This window comes from Theobroma umbraticum, unplaced genomic scaffold (genome assembly GCF_002168275.2).
Source record: "Theobroma umbraticum cultivar Fairchild unplaced genomic scaffold, ASM216827v3 scaffold_44.0, whole genome shotgun sequence".
NCBI lineage: Eukaryota > Viridiplantae > Streptophyta > Magnoliopsida > Malvales > Malvaceae > Theobroma > Theobroma umbraticum.
Window position 1 is genome coordinate 8152738 of NW_018397255.1, and position 14368 is coordinate 8167105.

The following is a 14368-nucleotide window of genomic DNA, read 5'->3' on the forward strand; positions in this document are numbered from 1 at the left end:
TCCCATATCTGACCTGGTAGTGATTGTGCTCTACAATGGCCACTCCACTACTATAAATGGGTTAAAATCAAGAAATCTTTCTCAATTGTGACATCCACTAATTGTGTTTGGAATTTAGATGATGCCTAAACTAGTGAACAAACTCTAGCAAAACAAGACTTATGGGATGGGAATGAATGAATACACCAAGGGAGTATACGAGATGGAAAAAGAGTGTCCCTATTATGCAGCCCATCCTACGAACCCAAATTCAAAGAAAAACAAAATTAATGAATGAGAACTGCTGCTAAGGAGCAACAATATTCATCTACTAGACGCACTACTTCGGTACTAGCAAGAAGGCAAATACATCATCTTTCCAAGGAAGCTATTAACATGCTGAAGTGGTTTTTCCTTGCTTCAGTTGCCCTCCTTTCTTTCTTTGAAGTTTTAAATCAAATAAGAGTTAAAAAATTACTTTGTCGTACTAAATGAAAGAATTAAATAAATTTTGAAGTGGTTCCAAGAAGCAAATAATCATGAGTTAAAAATTTGTCAACGCCTACATAGACAGTTATTGTCTCATATATCCATGGTATTTCTTACAGAGAAGATGGATCTTTCACACAGTGCATGGTATCTGGTAGTAAATTATGACTAATTGGCTGCAAACCTCTTCTAAACCACCGATTTATGAGGGTCAGCTCTAGTCTCCGCACCTGCAAACATTTAGTCTCTTCCATTATAATTCATAAGAATTTGAAAGAAATAACAGAAATCAACACATACTACACAAAATAATACCAAAGCAGAGACGCAGGGAAGTCAAATACAAGCCAAACTAGTATAACAATCACAAATCAACCTTCACCAAGATATTATCTGCACCCTCTACTATTTCATCTTAAAATGCAATGTACATGCGTTTTCCATTTAAAAGACTAACAAACTCAGGAAAAAGAAAAAAGAAAGAAAAAGAAAAAAAGAGTTAACTTTTATATATTAAAAGATCCAACAGCGATGGAGTGGCCACGCCAAACCCTACTCGTAAATCAAGTTTGGACTTCAAGTTCTCTCCTTAACCCCTTGCAGTTAACTCTTAAATCCATTCTCCTGGCAGTGAATAGCCTTCCTCCAACATGGCTCTCATAATTGTAATTAATAGAAAGAATGGAAAGAGGAGGATTAAAAAATTCTCCATGTTGTTCAGGAGATTTGTCAATCAAAATAACTACCTGGAAAACATGATGTGTATCTAAAAAAGTGGGATTGATGATGGAAGTTTGTTGGACATGCATAAAAGTTTAAAACAGATAAAAATGGGCAAACTGATTCAAACATGATGCAATAAAAACACAGAGGGAACGAAATTTTCCACATAGGTGTAATTCTAATATAGTGCAAATAATGTACCCAATACCAAGAAAGCTTGAAGACAACATTTCACTTAAGAGGGAAGATGCAAGTCAACAGCTATTGGCAGAGACTTCATAGGTTCATCAAAGAAAGGAAAAACAAGCTCTAAGTGAGCCAAGAAACATGCTAATTGACAGCCCCACCAAAACAAATCCACCACATCTCATCATTATATGTCTTATATCTGATTTTTGTTCAAGTTGAAGTCCACCAAGAGTGATAGATTGAATTGTTGCAAAACCCTAAAAGACTTAATTTAGAAAGCTGATGCAATTAGGGAAAAAGACAGTCTCCAGTCACCAAATGGTGAATACCATAATTTCAAAATAACAATTAAATGGATGTAAGGTCTTGTAAGAGAATGAAGAAAGATCCAATAACTATGGTCCTTATTAACGTTCTAAAAGTTAACTGCTAAGGCTCAATTTCAGAGACAAAATCTTCTGCAGCAAGTTTCTCTCACAATAAGAGACCAAAGATGCATCAAGATACTTTCCTAGGGTTTGCATTCTCAATCTTTTCTGTTCGAAGTATTCAGGAAGGTGCTTCAGTGCATAAAAAGAAAAAGAAAAAAACAAAAACAAACAAAACACAAAAAACAGCAAAACAAAACAAAAATGAAAGAAAACTAACCTGCCTAACAATGAATGGCTCCTCAACAAGACTCAATGGCTCAGTTAATATAGTCAAAAACCCATTTCGATTTCCATAAACAATATCAGTGAAGGGCCGATCACCCACCTGCCATAAACATAAATTAGGTCACTAACGTAATCTGAAGTCAAACATTAAAACAACCATCCAGTAAGTTCAATCACCCTTTGCATACCATGATAAGTTGCGATGATTGACATCCAAAGTGTTTCTCGATTTCTTCAGCTGTTCCAGCTGGTTTCTTCACCCCTAGAAAGACATGTCAGATAGACACACTAATCAATTCTAGATAAACCAAACACTTTTGGCATAAATTAACAATAACTCATATTAATGTGTGCTAAACCTACAAATAAAATTTAGCAACAATTGTAAATCCCAAGCCATTTACATGCATAGTGTTTTAACATAGAATTGAAACTGCAACATACAGTTAAAACATTAATATATTTTTCATGAATGGTATAGAATGAATTTGGTAACAGACTTAAAGTAAATGGTTAAACTGAGAAAAGAACACTTACTATGCCTTATGACTTTAATACCAATAGTCCCCTCTAGTTTCTTGGCCTTCGAACCATCATGATCATACTCTAAAAGACCTTTATTCATCATAAAGCGGGGGAAAAGGGCAAAACATCAACATATTGCACAGAAACACAATCAGCAAGAGTTAAAACAGGAATCAATATAAACAAGTAAAGGCAAAAGTTACCAGCAGAGTTACTAAACACAGCGATATCAGGATCAAACACATCTTTGCACTGCTCAATAGAAGGCTCAAGAGGAGGCCAAAGCGTCAAAGAATAAGGAGCAGTAATCGTATTATCCTTATCGAAAACAACACCTTTGAACCCTCTTCTGTGCAGCTCATTCCAATCAATGCACCTTATATCACGCACTGCAACATGCGGCAACGCCAAGTGACGGTCTCTAACGAACACTCCAACCGACGAAACAATGCCTTCAACATTGATTCTTTGTCCTACCGCAGCTTTCAAATCTGCCCACCACATGTTTGTGAAAATAACTCTGAGGAAATGCCAAAATTTGGTCTTTCCGGGATGTTTTTCCCTTTCTTTATCTTCGTTTTGGGGATCTGGGTCTTGGTTATTTACGTTGATTTTGCTAAAGGAAAAGTAAAACTGGTCAAGGAATGCGGATTTCTGATCTGGGTATGTGTGACTGTTTGTCCTGTTCTGGTTCTCTTGTTGGGGTTTGCTGAAATTGTTAGTTGTCGTGGGGAGAGTTAAAGAACAGAGGTTTCTGATGTGGGATTGGTTCCTGGGAAAGGAAAGATTGGAGGGATTTTCTTTGAAATGGAAATGAAGGAAGCGGTTGGGGACGGGATAACAGCAGTTGGGGAATGCAGCAACTGCAACCGGCTGCATCTCCAATGTGTTGTTATAATTACTCGATAAAGAAGGGCATTTTCAATTTTTTGTGGTAACCCTTTTTGCGTGACAGTTGGCTTGGTTTGCACGTCGGAGCCTCTGAGGGACCGTCGATTGCCACTGCCATCTATCGTTGATCTCTTTCCCTTGATTTTACCATCTAACTTTCTAGTTATACAGTGGACTGTAATTTAGCCTATATTTGGTAACTTTAAATTTCTAATATTCGGAACATTGGTTGGAACTTATATTTGAAAAAGAAACATTAATTATAAAAAAATAAATTATATCAATATAAAATTAATTCATTTTTCTTACTTTTAGAATTCCACATCAATTAATATTTTAATAAATCAATCGTTAGATTTAATAATATGTTTGTATTCATCACATACTTAAAATTTCGAATTAATCATATATAATTATTATTTATATCAATCGAGATTTTTTCAATAAATATTTAATTATCAAAATTTTACGGTATTTATGAATAAAATATAAAATTTAAGAGTTAAATTAATCAAGTATAAATTATGTTTTAATTATGAAATAATATATGAGAGATAGATCTATTATTTTCTTAATCAAAAAATGCCTCTCAAGGGCCCAATAAGTTACAATACCTTTTATAGTTAATTTTTTTATATGGTTTATGTTTGACACATTGATTAAATAAAACTAAAACTCTACCAGCATGTTTGATTTTGAATATTTATTCCTTCATTTGGTTACCAAATGGTCCAAAAAATAGTCATTTTCCTGCAATCTCTATTTTCCAAAATTACCCAAAATCAAAGATTAGCTGCTCCCAATCCCTCATGGTATTTATTATTCTATGGTTGGGGAATAGCTTCTAAATTAACAAGACAAAAATACTCTTTGTAAGTGAAATGAAAAAAAATAAAATAAAAATTTAAGTTTTTAATTATATATTATAAAAATTAGTAATTAAAATTTAAAAATTAATTAAATTATTAATATTTTAATTATAATAATTTTTAAATTATAAATAAAATATTAATATTTAAATTATAAATTAGTAATATCTTTAATAATTAATAAATCATTAATATTTAAAAATAAAATAAATAAAAAATAGATAATTATATAGTATAATAATTTTTTTTTTTTTATTTATTCTTTTGTTATTTCAAAAAAAATTTTACCCACTAAATTTTGAAATAAATCATAATAGCAATACTTACCTCATTTCATTCCATCAACTGAACTAGATAATAACATTTCCATTATATTCCTACCTTATTTCATTTTTATAAAATTTTTATTTTATTCCATTTCATTATATTCTACAAATTAAACATACCACAAAATACTAAGTATTAAAAATTTTCTTAAAAACTAAATTAAAAAAATTCTCTCTCCAACTCCAACTCCAACACAACAATACTTTTCTTGTTCCCTTCTAGCTATCTCTCTCTAAATCCATTATCCTCTTTCTCAAGGCCCTAGCCAATTAAAGTACCCTTTATAGCTAATTTTTAAATATTTGTATACATTGGTCGTCTCTTATATTGTTCTTTATTTCTTTTTATTTCATTGTCTTATTTCTTCTCTCATCCTTGGGTAAATTGCACCCCTAGGTAGTAGACCTTTGTATTTATTACTTGGTAGTTCTTAACATTTAAACCATTCCAATTGAGTACTTAACCTCAAATTTTGAAACAATTGTCATCCAATCACTTGCATGATATATGAACACCACATAATATTGACTCACATGAGTTGGTCATCAACAATATCAAATTAAATGCTTAAAAAAATTGCTTATAAGTAAGTGAATTGAGTCACATTTTAGCTTATTGCTATAATAAAAATATAGACAAAATTTCCTTATATATATGTAAGCTGAATCCCTAAATCCATGTGTGAATATTAGAACACCAAAAGAATCAATTATTTATTCCGTACATGTTTGATTTATAGAGGTAGCCATTGCTTGTAGTAGAAAGATAAATAATTCTTGATTAAGGCTAGATCTTCCTCTTCGCACTTCTCTATTGTTTGTGGCAGCTCTCACTAGGTAGATACCGTTAAGTTATAAGGGAAAAAGGGACCTAGTCATATATATATATATATATATATATATATAAACAAAACCTTAATACTTGCCTCCCCATTAAAGGCGTATTGGGCCAAGGCTTATACAGCCGCTAAACCATACTAACCCAATTAGATGTGTAAAGCTCATCATTAACTGATCGCTTTAATATTAATTGGGCTCTCATGCTTTGTCTTACAATAATATTAAACTATCAGTTTATTTTATTAAACCAAAATTACCAATTAATAGAAGCCCACATAATAGAAAATTCTAACATTCTCCCACTTAGACAATATTAATTGGAGTTTATTTTGACTTTAAAAAAACACTTTAAAAAACAAGACTCTGGACTAATTGACTTAATTTTGATGTGGCCACAATTTAAAAATATTTAGCCCTTAGAGACAATGTCTTAACAATCCTATCCAATAGAAACATCTAATACTGAATTATGGCAATCATTATGCCACTTATTGACAAAAGACATATCCATATTTACAAGTACCAGTGATCCTATCGACAGTGGATCTCAGTGTAGCTCTGTAACAAGAAAATAACACCCAAATGTGATCTCAATGTGTTATTTTCATTGTCAGTCCTCTTGCTGATTTTTCTAAACATGGTGAGAAATCTATTTAGCATTGACAATATGCCTGTATGTCTCCCACTTATCCTCGAAGTTCTCTACGAGTATCATTCATGAGACATACTAATAAAATCACTTTTGAGATAAACACCAATCTCAAGATTTTATAAAGCATATATGCAAAATAGCAATTAGATATACAGGTACAAATAATACCACATAATAGCATGGATTATCAATTAACGATGATCATAAACAAATGTAAAATCAAACATCTCATGAATGTTTAAAAAAAATTCTTTCAGTAATAAGGTTTGGAATTGGTGGTAACAAGGCACTCTCACTTTTTTCTTTCTTGAGTTTTTCTTCTTTAGATGCGCACTTAGAAATAAAGTCATACACTCCAAACCTTATTCACAGCATTATAGGTAGTTTTTATTTGGGTAAACTAAATAGGTAAAGAATTAAGAGCATGATGAACAATAAACTTGTTAATACTAACCTTCCCGAGTCCCTTTGGGGTGAAGCCATTAAAACTGTTTTGTACGTTTTTAATAAAGTGCCCCGTAAATTAGTTTTTAGAACACCTTTTTAGTTATGGACTAGTAGGAAACCCAGTTTGAACCATTTTCATGATAAAATCCCTAACCCCTTCAACACTGTTATACTTCATACTCGTAAGCTAATTCATAAAGCTCTCAGCCTTAAACTTACTGGATTTTTGATATCTTTCACCTATTGCTTCATAAAGTTCTTTAACAGTTTCAGTCTTTTGCAACCCACTTAAAAGATGTTCAGAGACAAATCTCTTAATAGCATGCATACATAAGTGATTTGCTTTATCTTATTAAGCAAAAAACTTTTTTCTTCAATAGTGCTCTTGTCAGTAAGGGTAGCAGGCTTATCAACACGTAAGGCTATGTTTATTTCACTCATGACCAAGGCAAAGACAAATCTTCATTCCATCTCTTATAGTTAAACCCATTAAGAGTTTCAATAATAGCTTGATTATTATTCACAATAAATGTCATTATTCAAGACAAGAAATGTAACTATTAGTTAATTGGGCAATAATGAAATAATTAGCACTAATCCATAATGTACTAAAAGAAAATAACCTAAGAGTCCAAGTGCATCATCACAAACTCCCCTTTGGATAGAGAATACGACATGCTAATAGGCACTCTCCACATAAAGCTAATATAAGAATATTCCAGTTTTTGAAAAGCTTATCCTTTTTAGGCAGATAAACCTTCTAAATCAATATACACTTAACGATGATGCTTCATCTCCCACTCTAAATTACCCTACACAATAACCCTCTTTGGGCAGGTGATTGTATAAAGCAATTTAAAAAAAGAAATCATCATGTAACCTTTTGTTTAAGAAAATAATCCATTAATTTTAGTAAATGAGCCACTTTGGCAGCCAAACACTTACATCAATTAATAAAAAACTTTCTTAAATCCGGCATTAATTATTTGCCCAAATTCCTTAATTTGCATATTCAACCCAATGTATGCAATGAACCATTCATGTTGAGATACTAAACATGGGTATATCTCATTTGATCCAAAATAGTATTCATTGCAATAAAACATAAAGTCTTAAACCTTTTTATTTAAAAAAAATAAAGATAATACATTCTCTAAATTATGTATATAATTTTAACTCGAAAGTATACAAATTTAGAGACTAATCCATGGAGAGTCCATATAACCATTCAACTCAAACATATATATATATATATATATATAATTTTTCTATCACATGCATTCTAGAAATATCTTATCAAAAATATTCAGAATAATTAATTAAATACAGATGAAATTAAATAAATATTAAACCTGCATTAAAAATTCAAAAAAATAGCACAACATGTAGAATTAGGCAAGTGGAGATTAACAACATGTAGAATTAGCCAAGTGGAGATTAACTGCCAACAAATATTTTAAAAATAATGAGCCTAATGGGCCCCAAGTTCCTCACACTCCATGCTTGAGAGTGGGCTTCGTTGCCCAACAGATTTTTTTTATATCTTCAACTTTTAATTGGGTCAAATGTGACCCAATTGAATCAAATTCAACTTATTTGGGTCTTTATGCTAATTTTTTTTTAATTCTTGACTTTTTAAATATTTTTTATGAAATTGATCCTTATAAATCTCAATTAAGATTTTGTTTTATAATACCCATGCATTAAAACTCATCAAAAAACTCCAAACCCAAAATCAATTGATCAAGAAAATTAATTTCGAAAATCCATTCTTAACCCGTTTTAAGTTTTCTCCAAAATTGGTTGCAATATACTTATATTTTATGTAATTAGACTCAGATATCAACTTTATAACATATGTGACTTGATTTCAAGAGTCCAATTTAAATTAAAACATATAAAATATAAGTGATTAATCAAGAACTAGATTTTGGGTTTTATGTTTAAACCCAAAACTTACTATCTAATTCCTATCTCCATGGTACTAGTGAAGAAAAAAAAGATTTATACAAAATTAATCTATGCATTGTAAGGAATAAACACCCTAACCTTATGTTCAGAAACAATAACTGGAAAATAAATTTCAATAATAAAAAATAAGTATGCCCCAACATACAATTTTACAAAATAAATTCATTAAATTTTTAAATTTTGTTGGGTTCTAATTTTACATAAGTTACTCTGATACCACATTTAAGTTGAATCATTAAATCTATATGTGAATATTAGAACACCAAAAGAATCAATTATTTATTCCATACCTATTTGATTCATAAATATAGCCATTGCTTACAATGAAAAGATAAAAAATTTATGGATAAGGCTAGATCTTCCTCTTTGCACTTTTCTATTCTTTGTGGCAGCTCTCAATAAGTAGATAAAAGTTAAAAGAGAAGAGAGACCTAACTAGTCTATCCATTAAGGGCGTACTGGGCCAAAGCTTATACAACCATCAAATTGCATTAACCCAATTAGACGTGATAAGCCTAATTGATCACTTTAATATTAATTGGACTCTCATACTTTATCTCATAATAAGAATAAATTATCAATCTATTTTATAAAATTAAAATTACCAATTAATAGAAACCCACATAATAAAAAATTCTAATAATATAAATATTTTTTTTCAAGTTTATATTCAAGACCAATAAAAGAAAACACATAATATAATGCTATTAAATTGATAAATTCCTCAAATTAAGTTCACTGGGGCTTTTAAAAAATAGTTAAAAAGCTCACTGGAGTCGGTTGAAATGAGCCCCATGGAACTATATGTAGCTAGCTCTATCCTAATTAAACAAAATGATACTGATTATAATATAGATTTATAGGTGAAATACATCATTCTCCTTTTTATACATAGAGCTTTAATTAATAATAGATTTCAATTCTTTTCAAGGGATCGACCATAGGTTACACTTGAATTGTTAAATTCATCGTCTGGCTGGTAAACTGAAATCTCATATCACTTTTTCTCTTAGTAAAACAAGTACCAAAATTAACGGATTAAAGAATATATACCTGTAGTGAATACCAATTGCAAAAAAATTGGAGGGAATTACTGAATTGGTTCAAGTAGTATCACCAAGTATATATTTTGGGAAATGGAAAATAAATAGCTTTTCCAAGTAGTAATTAGCTCGCAGTTTGTCAAGGACTTTGATGACCATACGTCGTCAGAATTCAAGAAAGCATTAAGGCTGATCTGCTTGACTTAATTGTAAATGGGAACCAGAACTAATTTATTTAATTGTAATATTTGCAGAAATAATTAAAGAATAAAAAATTTCATGGACAACTACATGTTTTATGTGAGAGGTAGTATATACAGTGTAACATTTTGTGGGTGTAATATCACTAGAGGAACCTTGACCGCTTGCATTCTGGCGAGAGACCCTGAGGGAACCGTTTCAAGTCAGTGCAGTAATTGTACACCATGAACTTGTTTTGCACCCATCTGATTCTGTTCCGGCCAGCTGCACCGAGAGTTTGGTTCTCCCAAGCATTTGCCTGCAGGGAATCGGTGGACTTGGAGGCACAGGAAGGCTGAGATGATGACCAAATACAGGCATTGGCGTTGAAGTTTCTATAAGAGGCAGTGAAAGGAGCGTGCGTCCAGTCAGTTTTCACAAGGCCACCTCTTGTTGCCCAGTCATCAGCGTTCCAGAGACTTGAGTAAATCCTCATGGGTTGGTTGCTGGGGAAAGGAACACCGATTGATTCCATGTTGTTGAATACTCTGATAGGAATGTTGTCAACCATGAATCTGAAAGCAAAGAATAGCAAATACATTAGAGAACTTGCATATCATTTTGAATCTGACCCTACATATTTAGGCACTCTAATATTGAAGTGATTCACGATGGTGAGTTCATATTGCTTACATGATACGTTGACGATTCCAGACGATGGAGTAGGTGTGAAACGCCTTTGTGGGATCAAACCAGAGATAAAATTGTTGTTCTCTGTTACCCTTTCCCTGGCTATACACATTGGTATGGAGGATGTAAGGATCTCCAGACAAGTTGCCCAAGTATTCAAAGTCAATCTCATCATGGTTTGGCCCTTCAGAAGATAACTGCAAAGTGTAGTAGTACAAATCAATCAACTAAGCAAATTTTGCCTTTAATTACAGGGCAGCTGAGCTGTAGAATTGATAAACTTACATAATATGTAGTGACAGTGCCAGCTGAATTGCCCGGTACTAGCTTTATTTGCATGTCAATTCTTCCAAAAAGGTATTCATGCTTGGACCGGAAGCCAGATCCGGAATCCTTGTCCAGGGAAAGTGTCAGAAGTTGGCCTCCATTGAGTATCTTAGCACGCTGATCGCCACCCCATGTAACGTCAAAGTTCTCATAAAAGTTCCCCTCTGAGCAAGTTGTAAGAGTGAATACAAAGAGAGAAAGCAAAAGTATTGATGGAAGTGTAGAGCAAGAGAATGACATCGTCCTTTTTCCTAAACAAATGAAAGGCGCACAGAGAGCTTTCGAAATTAAGACAGCCGAAAGAGAGGTAAAAGCGTGACGTTAGAGCGTGAGCTATAAACGCTCTTTTTATAGGCTAGGCTAGTATTATGAGTGCCGGTCAACGTGGTTAATTCAAAGGGTTTTCGTTTGCCACCATTATAATAGGTTTTGAGTTTGAGCACCGATAGTTAATTGTTTGGAGCTATTTAGAATGTCAACTTTTCAATAAAGTGACCGAAAAAATTCTACATTTTATATTATTTTAAAAAAAAGAATAAGATGCTTGGAATAATAAACTACTGTCTAGTCTACACATAGAGCTGGCAATCCTTGTTTGAACAGTAGAATGAAGCTGGCAAATTCGCATTACTGAAAGAAGGAAGGAGCAAAGGAAGCTAGAAAAAGGGTTTTTGAGGACGGTTCCATGGTAGAGTTCTGGCTTTTCTTGAGGGTCTTTTGGTGCTTGAACCGAGCGTGTTGACTGAACTATATCCGATTGAAGAAATTAAAAAGTAAATGAGAGAGAGAGGCGGAGGATCTATTCAGCGCTGCCAACCCAACCAGATGACAATTGGAGCAGCAGCAGCTGGCAACTTTAATCTGTATATGTGAAAATGCTGGAGACAGAAGAGAGACGCGTTAGGAATGATAAGGGATACAATATATTCTTTTCAAACCAAAATATATATAACTTTCCGTGCACTTTCGCCCTCAGTATTTATTACAGCCCAATTAAGATCATTTACTGAACTTGCTCTGAGTTATGCTAGCATTCCAGTTCCACACTTTGAATATGACCAAAGAAATAAACTCACCGGTCTTTGCATACGCACATACATGGAAGCATAGGTTGCAGGTGCAAATTGATTAGGGCTTTGAATATATATATATATATATATATATAAGTGCCGTTAGGTGGGTAAAGCACCAAAACAAGGGTTTTAGACTCAAATTTGAAGAAGTCTCATAATTTTATAATAATAATAAAATTAATTATATTAAACATATATAAAAATTAATATAATTAATAAAATATTTTTTTATTTTTTTATGTCTAATAAATATTTTTTTCTCATTTCCACATCCCTATACATATTCTCACTTCCTTACCTAATAAATCTCAATTTTTAATCCCTTTCCAATTCCCATAATGCTATTAATTTTCTTAATCAACTAAGGATAATATGTATTAAATGATCTCTAATAATTTTTTTCTATATATAAAACTAATTTTTTTTTCAATTTATAATATCCACTTGTAAATTCTTCTTTCCTCATTTGCTTTTCCTTAACTTCAATGAAAAGTACATTATTTTCTTAATTTCAATAAAAAAAAACCCATTTAAATATTTAGCTTTAGACTTTTAAAATTACTGAGTCGCTCCTTTGATATATATAATCAAGGTATATATCATTTTAGGGAAGAAGATTTGGATCTATCTTATTATTAAGTAAAAAATGTTAAAGTGGACATAATTTTATAAATCTAACAAATAAAAAAAATAAGGCTGAAGGTTTAAGATTGATTTTTGTATTATTTTAATATTAAAATTATAGTCTTTATACTATAATTTTAACAAATATAATCTCTATAATTTTATTAAATGTTAGATGAAGAAGAATCGTTAATAATGTAAATGTTCAACTATTAAATTTGTTGACATGACAGTATTTTGGTTGCATGAACTTTTCTTACCAAGTGACCACTTCATCCCAAATAATCTTTAGTATTCAGATTCCACCTATTCTTTGTCATGATGAATTTAATTGGAATATTTTAATAACTCTTAGCACATTGGTTCGTGTTTGAATTTCTTAATATTGGATTTATGTGCAATTCACAAGCTTAATTAATTTCGTTTTATAAATACATGTTTAGTCTATCCTGACTTACAGGTTTTGAGCAGTGTCAAATTAATTGTGGTGAAAACAACAAAACCTAATTCATCTCCTCTCAGCCACAATACCTATGAACACAAATATATGATAGCTTCAATCACAAGGAAATCAACTATTCAAAACTTATAAGATTAATCAGCATGTCTCTCCCTGGTGGTATTTTTGCGTTGTACAAGCTTAATTAGTTGTGAAATTCTGAGGTCAGTAGCATAACCCACAAACATATACTTAATAACTAATATTAGATTAAGTTGCTTGTCTTCTTTGTTGTGTGAAATGGTGCCTAATGATATACTTTGGAGATAAGCATGCAAAGGAAGCTGCATGGAATGGGAGTTTTGGTTGGGAAGGCATAGGGTTCCATCGTCTTCTGCGTAATAAATAAATAAACTCGCGTGTAATGCTAATCCCCAACATGCATGTCTTCTGCCTCCAGTTTTTCACATAGTCACTCAAAAGTTGCCAGCTTCGTCTGATCTGGTTGGCGTCCCCAGTACCCACCTCTCCCACTTGTTTCAATGGTTTATTATACTTCTTACACCTGCTACAGTGAATTCCGGTGGAGCATGAGTGGCCCACAAAGATGTTCACAAGTAGAAATCCCAATTCTTCGTCGTCTTCCCCAGATTTTATTCATTTATTCTGGTTTCATACGCTCCTTCCCTGTCTGCTTCTCATATATCCTAGTTTTGACACCTGTCCAGTCAGGAAACAAAGACTTTGCCAGCTTTATTCTACTGCTCTTGAGCAAGTTGCTTTGCCTGCCAGCTATCCCTTTATCCAACCGTTTAGAACTACTTCAAGCGCTCCGACTTACGTATATAAAGGATCGTCAAGCGCAAGTTCTAACATCATACAACTTCATTCCTCTCAACTGCTTTTCAGCTCTCTGTCTTCGTTAAGGAAAGGAAGATGCCATCCTCTTCTAGGCTTTCCTCGATACTTTTGCTTTTTCTGTTTGTATTTACTCTACTAACAGCCTCGGAAGGAAACTTCTATGAAAACTTCGACGTTACATGGGGCGGCAATCAACGTGCTAAGATACTCAATGGAGGCCAACTTCTGACACTTTCTCTGGACAAGGCTTCTGGCTCCGGCTTCAGGTCCAAGCATGAATACCTCTTTGGAAGAATTGACATGCAAATCAAGCTAATACCTGGCAACTCAGCTGGCACTGTCACTACATACTATGTAAGTTTCATTTCATTATCAATTCTGTGGCTCCGGTGCTCTGTCAGGGTATCATTCTTTATTTACAGCTAAATTTATCCACATTTTGCAGTTGTCTTCTGAAGGGCCAACCCATGATGAGATCGACCTCGAATTTTTGGGCAACTTATCTGGAGATCCTTACATACTCCATACCAATGTGTATAGCCAGGGAAAGGGTAACAGAGAACAACAATTTTAT

General features: G+C 32.6%; 2 protein-coding genes across 2 annotated transcripts; both read right to left on the reverse strand.

The window, feature by feature from the left end:
• Positions 1-467: 467 nt before the first annotated feature.
• LOC110409347 (haloacid dehalogenase (HAD) superfamily protein) lies at positions 468-3576 on the reverse strand. Its single transcript, XM_021418657.2, has 5 exons — positions 2765-3576; positions 2574-2651; positions 2225-2298; positions 2029-2136; positions 468-698 (listed from the first exon to the last, which is right to left on the reverse strand). Exons 1-5 carry the CDS (start codon positions 3438-3440, stop codon positions 582-584), a joined length of 1053 nt encoding a protein of 350 aa, XP_021274332.1. The 5' UTR covers positions 3441-3576; the 3' UTR covers positions 468-581.
• Positions 3577-9803: 6227 nt separating this feature from the next.
• Positions 9804-11524, reverse strand: LOC110429370 (xyloglucan endotransglucosylase protein 1-like). Its single transcript, XM_021445383.2, has 3 exons — positions 10756-11524; positions 10474-10667; positions 9804-10355 (listed from the first exon to the last, which is right to left on the reverse strand). The coding sequence occupies exons 1-3, from the start codon at positions 11035-11037 to the stop codon at positions 9947-9949; spliced, it is 885 nt and encodes a 294-aa protein (XP_021301058.1). The 5' UTR covers positions 11038-11524; the 3' UTR covers positions 9804-9946.
• Positions 11525-14368: the final 2844 nt, after the last annotated feature.